At 36.7% G+C, this 12,500-nt stretch overlaps 1 protein-coding gene across 2 annotated transcripts in view; it reads left to right on the top strand.

Moving 5' to 3' along the window:
- Positions 1 to 12,500, top strand: part of LOC125671003 (FAD-dependent oxidoreductase domain-containing protein 2-like) — a 147,895-nt gene that overhangs the window by 30,095 nt on the left and 105,300 nt on the right. For both annotated transcript variants that reach the window (XM_048906479.2, XM_048906478.2), the window contains 2 exons: positions 5,519 to 5,739; positions 7,552 to 7,861. In XM_048906479.2, coding sequence (XP_048762436.1) covers positions 5,535 to 5,739; positions 7,552 to 7,861 — 515 coding nt within the window. In that variant the 5' untranslated portion in view covers positions 5,519 to 5,534. The remainder of the gene's footprint in view (positions 1 to 5,518; positions 5,740 to 7,551; positions 7,862 to 12,500) is intronic.

Raw genomic sequence — 12,500 nt, 5'->3', positions numbered from 1 at the left:
TTTTGTGTGTTTTTTTTGTTTTTTGGATATAGTGCAGATTCAAGTTTGTTAAAATCATGGACCCCGGGGGATTGGATGGGGCCTCAAGGGGGACATCAAAGTTTTACATACAAATTTATAGGAAAAATCTTTTAAAATCTTCTTCTCAAGAACCACTGAGCCAGAAAAGCTGAGGTTTATATGAAAGCTTCCTGATATAGTGCAGATTATAAATTGTTAAGATCATGGCCCCCGGGGGTCGGATGGGGCCTCAAGGGGGACATCAAAGTTTTACATACTAATTTATAGGAAAAATCTTTTTAAATCTTCTTCTCAAGAACCACTGAGCCAGAAAAGCTGAGGTTTATATGAAAGCTTCCTGATATAGTGCAGATTATAAATTGTTAAGATCATGGCCCCCGGGGGTCGGATGGGGCCTCAAGGGGGGCATCAAAGTTTTACATAAAATTTATAGGAAAAATCTTTTAAAATCTTCTTCTCAAGAACCACTGAGCCAGAAAAGCTAAGGTTTATATGAAAGCTTCCTGATATAGTGCAGATTATAAATTGTTAAGATCATGGCCCCCGGGGGTCGGATGGGGCCACGATAGGGGGTCAAAGTTTTACATACAAATATATAGGAAAAATCTTTAAAAAATCTTCTTCTCAGAACCAATAAGCCAGAAAAGCTGAGATTTATATTAAAGCTTTCTGATATAGTGCAGATTCAGGTTTGTTAAAATTAATGTTTCTGACTTACAAGCTCATAGAATAGGACTGTCACGGTTCCAAAACATTTTGGGTCTGGTCGGTTCTAAAATTTTTACTTCGGGTTCGGGTATTTAGGTTCGGGTTTATATAACTATTTTAAAAATATAATATACAGTTAAAATAAAAAAACCTTTATTGTATTTTGTCACAATAATTACTCGGGGACGTGTACTGAGGTTTAGACTCGACATCCATGTTACTAGAAACAGCATTGTCACTTCTACTCGTTTCCATCCAAGCTTTCAATATTTTGTCATTGACGATGTTGATCCTGTGGTGTATTTTCAATGCGTCTGTCATATCTTACATACACTGTCCTTACTTACAGTTTTGTCCACAATGCCATCATTTAACAATTGATCAAAATACAGCCACCTTTGAGGATTTTGACGACATTTCGTTTAAACGGATTTCTTATAATGATTCTATTTTAAAAACCAAACTCGAACCTAAATACGGAAAAATGGAACTGAACCCGACCCAAACAACACGACCCACGGTTTTCGGTTATTTCGGGTACCCGTTGCAGCCGTACTATAGGGCAAGTGAGAGTACAAAATTTGGTAGCCTAAATAAGATTTTACTACCCCAAATGTTGTATAGGAATGATTCAACATGATTCGAAATTTCAAGTTTAAACATTTTTAATAAGTATAACAAATTTGAAGTTCAGCTCTCTTTCAACTTCTAATTCTGTCATTTCACAGTCAGTATCTTCAGAATCCTCCAATTCTTCTAGTTCTTCATAATCACTCTCATCCTAATAAAGGTAAAAACAAGGATTATTCACTAGCTCAGTCACATATTCTGAACGTCTGAGGCGGTCACTTGTAGTTATTACTTTGGCGCAAAGTGGTTACACCATTTATTATTTTCGTGTCCTTTTGCAGAATCAGTTCTATAATTATCAGAACCAGACACGAACTTACAATTTGCAGTGTTTTCCTTTCTGCACCAGATGCAATATATGAGATCATCATTGTATTCAAATCAGGGCCGGTTCTCCTGCCAAGCACGTTAACAATTTCTTTGTTGCTTTTGTTTCCTCACACTTCTTCTTAGCGGCAACTTTCTCTGTAAGAACGGGTTGTTTCACTGATTTCCTACCAGGAATTGCACATTATTTATATTTTAGTAGGGGATCATAATCCCCGCCGGAAATATATAACTGGCTTACAGGACATGCAGGGTTCGAAATTAACTTTCTCAAGCACTAGTCTGTACGGACTAGTCACTATTGATGTTCACTAGTCCGCAAAGCAATATTTCACTATAGTCCGTCCACTATATCATATTAAATGATCTTCATTTTATTCAATAGTATTTAATGAAACCAAACACATCACAGTTGCAAGCAATTCAGTTTCTGACACCTACAGGAGAAAAAGACCACCATACTTTATTTTGCATTCAAGATCTTCAGAAGCATACAGTAACCTCCGAGTTAATCCTTTTATAAACGTCCATAAGTGCGTTCGATATCGACGTTCCCGTTGTTTTCGTGCTCAGTTCTTAGAGTCACAGGAGTTCGAAATTTTATCAATAAAGTCAATAAAATTCACTCGATTAACCAAGCCATGAGCTATAGTGTTACGAACTCCTGTGTTAGAGTCGCGAATGACGAGAACATGTGCGCTCAAACGTGCTTGTTCTTAGATCACACTACTTGCAGTTCTTGCACCTCGAACCCGTTCTCGTGATATGTACTCGGAGTTCGGAATCGGCAAGAATTTGTGCTTGTTCGAAGAACGGCGGTCTCGAACGCACTCCATGTGTTTGGAAGATCGGGATGTCTTAGTCACGCAAACACTTAACCATGCAGGTAATCGACCATAAGTTCAAACATCTAAGAGACTTGGACAAATCATGCTAAAATCTTAACCAATTCAAGATTGATTTCCAGATTTTCACTAGTCCACACGGACTAGTGCTATAGAGAGTTTAGTAGTCCAAAACGTTTTTTACTAGTCTCAGACTTACGGACATGAGGTAATTTCGAACCCTGGCATGTGCGTCAATAATACTTGATAGCCCGATCCCGATTTTACTAAACACGGTTATCGACGGGCCTACTGCTTAATTTTGAAGACTGAAAATTTTTTATCGACCGAAATTCAAATACCTACCCTGATTTACCTTGCGTATACACGTTTATTTGGAAAAACTGAAGTAGTTTAACATATGTTCATAATACTGGAAATACTATAAACAAAACAAAAACACAATACCGGACAATTGGTCAGGAAGTATACAAACTTTAACCGGACTGATCCATTTTTTACCGGAAATGTCTGACAGTCCGACGTATTTCGCATATTCTGTTGTAAGATTGCAGTAACTTCTCTTCCCCCCCTCCCAGAATAGCAAATTTTGATGATCTTAAACCAATTTAAAAATGTGCAAGTAATGGCTTACTGCACAAAAACAGAAAACTAGCATTTTTAAATATTACATTGATTTGGGTACCTACAGTTTGTGTAGAAAAGCAAGTGTACATGAGTCATATATATGCCTACATTTACGAGTGCACTTACACCCTTTCGTAAAATGCAGCTTCTACACCTGTAAAATCGGTCGTAAAGCTAGCTACGTCTACGACAAAATTTTCAACCTTTAGTAAAACTCATACCAGGTAACTGAATAGGTCTGTATGCCTCGATCTTGTTAACTTCAATGTGACTATTGTGCATTGCGCAAGCCCTTTCCAATGACACAGCATTTGATATTGTAAACGATAGTTATTGTTGCAGTGCTTCATTTGTAAGGGTGTCCATTTTCTCCAAGATACTATATATATTAGTGTACAGTTATTCTTTTCCATGAATATGTAACTGTGTTTTATTGATAAAATAAAATGTGTTAATCACAGATAAATTAATGTGTTTAGCTTATAGCTTGAATTCCTAGATCTGTAAAATATTTTGTATGTAATTAAAGGCTACTGAGTCAGTGATTCATTTTGGCGTGTGTCCTGCGTAAATTACGCATTAAATTTGATCAGGACGCATGATTTCAATAACTGTGCATCCCAATGGATGCATAAAAATTTAAAATTATATGAAAATGTTTTCATTTTCACCCCGGTAATAAGTACGAAATCTATAAACTTCAGAACGTACTACACACCTGAGATATTCCGAATGAAGAATTATGATATTTCATTGGTCAACTCACATTGCATTAACCAATGAAACCAAATGATATATATGTCATTACGGCGGGTAAACAAAACAAAACAAAACTGGGAACTAGAATTTCCTCGCATATATCCCTATTCTACCGAATTTTTTTTCTTCTATAAAACTTCCTAATCAAGGAAAGATACAACGTTTTTGGAAAGTGATGTGAATGAAATATTGCCAGTAACCACGGGTAAAAAAACCCAAACAAATTAAACAGGGAGTCCCCGAAATCAAACGTCGGTCCTGAAATTGAAGTAGAGTTTGAGAAAATTCGAAAGGTGAAAAATTTCAACAAAAATGGCTTACACTTTATTTTTGGCTAAGATTTGAGGAATATGGAGATAAATTTATTTATTGCAGCATTTGCACAGAACATAAAAAAATAATAAATGACATGAATATAGCAAGGAATATAAACTTTCAGCATTCAACTTTAAGCAGACACGGAAACTTGGCGGATCATAAACTTATTTATCATTGTGTGTGGATTGGATGGTTTCAGAAAACTTGCATTGTACCATTCTCAAAATTCAAATCATTGATTGATCTGCTGCATGAACTTGATCTTGAAAATTGTTTTATCTGAAAATAATTTTGCAATATGATTCAACTATGAGTAAGAATTTTCTGCAAGAAAATTATTTGATGGCTTGTAATAAAAAGCGAAATATTTATTCTCTAGAGGGGGTGACAACAGTAAGTCTAGGCTGTTTATACCTGTGATTGTCAGACTGTTTGAAAGGATGGAATTTGCATGGACTCATTGATTTTAGCATAGGACTTGATCATTATTGTAATCAAGGGGAGTCTGTGGATATAACCATTTTCAAAATGAATCACTGCTGAGTGAGCGCTAGGGTACTTCAGGGCTTGAAGCTAACTTTTTATGTCACCAGTCCAGCCGGACTGATTGGGTATAATTTTAACCAGTCCGCAGAAAAAATTACCAGTCCAACAGTTTTCCAGAAATAATTAAATATATTTCGTTGACGTTATTAAAATGAAATTTAACTCATTATGCCTCAGACAATATTGTAACACTTAAATGTGGGATTTATATTTACAAATCAAATTCGTCTGATTGATCAAACAGATCGAAGCATGCGAATGTGTATGAAATTTCATATTAAGTATATTTTCCAAAATGATGCTTTAGAAAATTAACCAGTCCCATCGGACTGACTAAAACAAATGTCAGTCAGTCCGCAAGACTTTTAACCAGTCACAGACTGACGGGCATATGTTAATTTCGCGCCCTGTACTTTATCTCTGTCTAGTGTATTTTTCTGCAGTAATTATGTGACATATTGAAATATGTTGAAATTGATGTATGTATAACCACAAACTGTCTTGCACGACTGAAGCATGCAGGTAACAGATGTGAACTCTGAGGAAAACAACTGTATATCATATGAAATAATGTGGAACAGGATTTAATATCTAGTATACACTATAATTAATTTGACATTAAAGCTGAAAAGTGTTATATTTCATTGGTAAAAAAAATTTAGGATTCATTTTTAAACTTGATTTGTATAAGGTATTTAAGAATGAACTTTGAAAATGTGTATTTTTTTTATTTTAAGGTAAAAGTGACTTTGGATGAGAACCAGTAATACCTTGACCATGAGGCCTTACATATGTCTAATGACCTATGTCTTCCTTCCTATCCTTATTGTCATAGGAACCACTACCATTCACCATGACTACTGCATCATTGGAGCAGGACCAAGTGGCCTTCAACTGGGATATTTTTTACACCAGAAAAACAGAAACTATATTATATTTGAGAGAAATAATGTATCAGGTATTATTATGATATCAACTGTGATCAGAATTTTTAGGTCTGCGTAATCCATTAATAATTTAACTGATCATTTTTAACTTCTTCTTGATATATAACTATCATTTCAATTTGCTTCAAATTTGGTATGAAGTATATTTGGAACAAGGGAGACATAAATTGTAAATTTCAGGACTACTGCATCCCTGTACCTTAGGGGCACAAAGCATCCCTGGGTGAAGGGAATTTAAGTTTGTTCAAATGAAAGGCCATGTTCCTTTCAAAAAGGAGATAATAGCAAAATAGTGAAAATGCATCGATGACTTTTAAAAATCTTCTTCTCTAGAACCATTGTGCCAATATCAACCAAGCTTGGCACAAAGCATCCTTGGGTAAAGGGGATTCAAGTTTGTTCAAATGAAGGACCACACCCTTCTCAAAGGGGAGATAATAGCGAAGTTAGTGAAAATACATTAGCAACATATAAAAATCTTCTTCTCCAGAACCACTAGGCCAATTTCAACCAAACTTGGCACAAAGCAACTATGGGTGAAGGGGATATAAGTTTGTTCAAATGAGGGGCCTCGCCCCCTTCAGAGGGGAGATAATCACAAAAATGCAAAAATAGAGTGGGGTCCTTTGACAATCTTCTTGAGAACCACTGGGCCAGAAGAGCTGAAATTTATATGAAAGCTTCCTGACATAGTGCAGATTCAAGTTTTATAAAATCATGGCCCATGGGGGTAGGATGGGGCCACAATAGAGGATCAAAGTTTTACATACAAATATATAGAGAAAATCTTTAAAAATCCTCTTCTCAAGAACTACTGGGCCAGAAAAGTTTACATTTACACGAAAGCTTCCTGACATAGTGGATATTCAAATTTGTTAAAATCATGACCCCCAGGCATAGGTTGGGGCCAGAATAGGGGATCTTAAATTTTAGATTCGAATATATAGGTAATATATTTGAAAATCTTCTCAAGAACCACTGGACTAGGAAAGTACGAATTTAGAAGAAAGCTTCCTGAGATAGTGCAGATTCAAATTTGTTAAAATCATGGCTCCTGGGGGTAGGAAGGGGCCACAATAGGGGATCAAAGTTTTACATACAAATATATAGGGAAAATCTTTAAATATGGGCCAAGGTGACTCGGGTTAGTGATGTGGCTCGATCGTCCTCTTGTTTTGTTTTGCTTGCAGATATTCATTTGATATTTGGTACATTTTTAGTTCACCTCTGCAAAGTTGATAAGTCACATCCACACCAGCTTAAAGTTTACACCCATTAAGTTTCTTATTTCTGTAGGTGAGAGTACTACACTCATTAAAACTTCTAGAATAGTACAACAATATAGCTAAATTATTCATGATTTCACAGTTCTCAGACTTGATTAAAGACCTAAACCTATATAATTTTTTTCCTGGTCTAGTCTTTGTGCTTAGTCATTGTTCCCCAATTTTCCCTTTTACCATAACACACATAATGAACTTGAAATATTGTTGCGGTCCATTAATTTTTGCGACTGGTAGAGGACTATGTATTGCCATGCAATACTCTCAGAATGCTTGTTTATTTTGATAATCCCCCTTTTGCACCAAGTTGAACAATAAATGTAATTCAAAAATACATGTAAATAATGAACTTTATGTGTGTTTGTCCATCTGTTTCAACTCTGCTATGATTGATGATTGTTTATTTTGCAGTAAGTGATAATTTCCCTTGATACAGGCTTGAAAGTGATCAAGCATTTTGAGGATAAGATAGTATATATGCCACTGTATGCAGGATCTCGATCCAACTTTAATCTACAAATATATCTTAATATTTTTCAGGAAGCTTCTACTTGAAGTATCCTCGCCATAGAAAACTCATCAGTATCAACAAACGAAATACAGGCAAAACTAATAAAGAATTTAACCTACGCCATGACTGGAACTCTCTGATAAGTCATGATGAATCTCTTCAAATTCGTCATTATTCCAAGGAGTTGTTCCCACATGCAGATATTCTTGTCAGATACCTCAATGACTACAAAGAGAAGCTGGGCCTCCGAGTTCAGTACAATACTAACATTCAGAACATTGAACACCAACAGGACTTGTACTCCATGGAGGATAGCAACAGCCAAAAGTACACTTGCTCGTAAGTTTGTTGTGGTGATGTAACAACATGCACATGTTTTTATTTCTCTGATCTGGCACTGTCAGATTTCTTAGCGAGACATATTTTTAGGGCCCCGCATGAAATGCGGGAAGCCCTATAGTAATCACTTTGTGGACAAAACTCCTCAGAAACCGCTCAACAGATTTTGTTCATATTATGTAGGATTGTTAGTCACCTTATGTAGTTGATCATATTGTGTCGCCATTTTGATTCGACAAATTTTACAGGAGTTATGGGACTTTTGTGTTTCTTTTTTTTTTGCGGCGGTGGGGGACATGGCTACGTGTAGCAATTTTGTTTTTGTGCAAGTACTAGATGTATATTTCTCATGAAATGATCGTAAATTTCACATCAATGCACTAGCAATTATGCACAAAGAAAAGAAAATTTTGTATGTACAGTGGAACCCCGTTATTACGTTTTCCATTTTGTCACGATAAAATAACGTAATACCGGGGGCAACGTAATAAACGTTCCCAGTTAAAAATATCGTTTGGAAATTGTATATCGTCCGTTGGTACTCCGTGAAGGGGTGTGTGAATATATCTTTACTGTTTCTTTGTTTAAAAGACTATGATACTTTGTTTTATTTACATCTTATCTTTAATGTCCGTAATTCTTCATGTTCTTATCCCTTTTCTTTATTTCGGTGTAGGATACATAAGGATGTTTTGATAAACGTTGCTTTTTCTGCATTCGTTTGGACCGCCATTTTGTTCAACTTTAAAACAATGCGTTCATGTAAATTTCTCTCAATAACTCGTTCCGGTTCGTATTCAACATTCGTATTAAAAAATAACAAAACATCGTTTTTATTAAGTTCTCTAATTACACAATACACAACACAATAAAAAAAATCCCACCCAAAAAACAACAAAACTATAGACACAAAACGCACACGATACCCAACACTTGCACACTTCTCACCAACGATAAACATGCACGGAGAACAATTTAAACGCAATCCACATAAAAAAAAAAAGTATAATGATGCACGAAGATTTCATTTATAACGCTAAATGATGGCACTAAAATCACGTGCGCATCAAGGGATTTTAAAATATTCAGAGGTAAATGCCGAGCACAAATCGGCCGATAGATTGGTGTATGTATGGACGAGATTTACGAACACCCAATCTGCATGTCCAAACAACGAACAATTTTTTTAATTGAACACCTTTAGTCACCTATGTCCAAGCAGTTACCCAAGCGGTTGTAACATTGCTACGATAAATTTTGTCTTTCTTGTTTGGTACCAAAGCTGTCCGTGAATAGAGTTTTAATAGCGAAGGTAATCACACTATGCTGAACACGCAGGTGGTTGAGAAATTATTTCTTTGATTATCAAAATATGAAAAATGAAGTAAATTTCATAGAGTACAATTTGTAAATAAACATTATTTAATTGTTTATCACTGGCTTCTATACGGGGTATTCACCTGTATTGATGTCGCTAGATCTATCGAAGTGTGATCAGTCAAGCGTCTCTAATCCCCAAACAGACCAGGAAATTTACGTGGTGACTGCCTCAGGCAGTCAAGGTGTGAATGGCTTATTATTTTGAGAATCACTATTGAATAATTAGGGGTTTATTACGTTTTTGTCGGAATATTTACAACGTAATACCGAGTCCCGGCATTTTAGGACAACGTAATAACGAGGTCTATTTTATATAGGTTTGTTAAGAAATGGTTTTGTGCTTTGAAATTCCAACGTAATATGCGGACTAACGTAATAAAGGGGGAACGTAATAACGGGGTTCCACTGTACATTGTTTACAGTATTACATATACAGATACATGTACAGTGTATACATAAAAATAGAAAGATATATTTTATGATATTTAGAATTCTTGATGTTTAGCCTCCGTGGCCAAACGGTTAGAGCATCACGCTCAAAATCACACGGCCTCTCACCTCTGTCAGTGCGGGTTCAAGTCCCGCTTGCGCCGGTAAGTGAGAAAGTTTCCCAGTTTACTTTCGGAAGGTCGGTGGTCTCTTCCCAGGTACATTGTATCTGGGTTCTCTCTTCCACCAATAAAAACTGGGTGCCACCAGATAACTGAAAAATTGTTGAGTGTGGCGGAAAACATCAATCAATCATAAATCATGAATATTGGTGCGTCATCTCAGTATACTACATGTATTATGTATTTTGACTTAAAGATACATAGTACAGTGAAACTTCTCTAAACCAGCCTGCTCTCGGACCGAAAAAAAACGGCCGGTTTGGAGGGGTGGCCGGTTTACCGAGAATTTAGCATTTAGAGACATTTAATGTCTATATTCACAAAGTAGGTACTGTTCCCTTTCTTCCGGTGATTTATGATCAATTATCGGCGGAGATCAAATTAGTCTGCTTGTACCTACAGGTAATTATACATGTGTAATTTATAAGAAATATTCTCACTGAAATCATCTAACTTTAAACTGATAATCTATAACAGGATTCCGATACATAAAGAAAACACGGAGGCATATTGGAATTCCTCTTACCTATAAAAACTCTGTTTACATGCATCGCTTATATCATTAACAAATTTGTTTTGACATTTTTAAAAGTACAGTAGTAAATATAAAATTTTAATTGGAATATTTCTTAGGAAGGAATTTTAAGTCTATGGAAACCAAGAAAATTAAGTTATCTTTTAATAATTATCATTATCAGTCATCGGTTTGTTTTCTTTATTAACTACCCCTTATATCCATAGGATAGAATGGTGCAACAATATGGTGTTTGATACTGTATTCATTCAACATGTTCCTAACTGTTTTTTACCTTTTGTACAGAATTTGGAAGGGTCACTTGGATTAGCTAAGTGTCAATTAACACCCTTGACAGCACAGGTAAACAATAGAAAGAGGCCACTAGTGTTTTTCACACTTCCTGTTGATAATTTCCCACTTGGCTGATAATTTCACACTTGGCTGGTTGGTCAGTCAATTTGCACACCTGGATGATCTTGATTAACTAACCTCTGGCCAAAATTTTCTTGTCTTCAAAAAGTGGCCGGTTTGTTAAGGGTAAATTACACATGTTTGTTAACGAATGTACTTTAAAAAGTGGCAGATGTCCGGTTTTCAGGGGTGGCCGGTTTTGTAAGACTTTCTTTGTAAGGAAATGTTAAGATTTCTGCCGGGACTTTGAAAATTGGCCGATGTTCAGGGAGAACCGGTTCTCTGAGGGGCCGGTTTGGAGAAGTTTCACTGTATTTAATTTCTTAATACAAGAGTATAAATATGGTAGCTGATTTGTGCCACTTTACAATTTGTCGTGTTTTCGTTATTTCGAGGCAAAAAGATGACAAAACGTTAATTAGCGACTTTTCGCCTTGAAATAACGAAAAGTCGAAAAGACAACAAAACGAAAAGTCGAAACAACGACAAATTCCAGGCAAAAGGACGACAAACATAACCTGTAAATTAGCGACCTAATTTGTCGTCTTTTGACTTGGCGAAAAGATGACAAAATACAGATTTTACCGTTATTTTGCTATCTGATTTTCTAGGAATTCAATATGAAATTTCCTGTGTTTTCAATAATGGAGATTATTTGATTCCTATATCTAAATAATCCTGTTTATTTGACAAGGATTTACCGTGTTTTAACCCATAGCTTAGCAGGTCTGTAAACCTATCTGCATGTCAACCGCAGGTAGCCCAATCACCTCGGGTTCGACCTTCAATATATGCGCAACTTCCGCTTCCTTTTGGAGACCGACCTGAACTATACAGACAGCATTCGTCAGCAGCAACATCTATTTACATCAACAATGCCCCTGGTCTTCAGGCCAATCACTAGATGTTCAAATGCAGACAGAACGGCAAATTTTGCGTCCCCAGCCAGGGTGAAGGGCTGACCACATCGTGGAAGACGCCCCATACAGCCGGACACTGAGCCCTCACGTCCACGAGGGCAAGATGTCATAACAACGCCACCCGCTGTTGCCACTTCAGCGGCACCAGGACCAGAAGCCCGGTCCAACCTCTTCCGGACACAACTAATGAAATAGATTCGCTGGATACGGCAGGTGAGTGTGACAATAGTTGGTTAATTCCACCGGTAGACGTCACGCAGACATATAGCCATTTTCAGGCCCAAATTTCACTGTCGCAGAATACAACCCACCCAAAACGGCAAGCATTTTTGACCCAGTCGGTTCATACATCCCATCCAAAATAAAACAACAAATCTGGGATGGCAAATACATCGATCTTGCGTTTTTGTTAAAATCCGGTCAAGAACTGGACGATCAACTTGAATCTCAGGGCCAAATTCTTATTAAGAATGGCACAATGTGCCTTGTTAAACCCAAAGTCAACTCCTTGTTATCAATCACCAACTGGTCTTCCGCTTTTCTGATCTTTATGAGCGTAATGCTCGAAAAATATAGAACCCGCGCTCAAGAGCTTCTTAAGTACATGCATGACATTCGGATGGCCGCGGGTAGATCTCCGGGGTGGGCAAAATATGACGAACAGTACCGACTGTGCAAACAATCCGACCCCCAATCATAATGGGGGGGGGGGGGGGGTCATCAATTTTGAACTATGGCTACTTCAATACATCAATACCCCCAACCAAACACAAGCCATTAAGTCAAACCTAGCACAAAAC

This window comes from Ostrea edulis, chromosome 4 (assembly GCF_947568905.1).
Source record: "Ostrea edulis chromosome 4, xbOstEdul1.1, whole genome shotgun sequence".
Taxonomy (NCBI): domain Eukaryota; kingdom Metazoa; phylum Mollusca; class Bivalvia; order Ostreida; family Ostreidae; genus Ostrea; species Ostrea edulis.
This window is presented reverse-complemented; position numbering and strand designations above follow the sequence as displayed.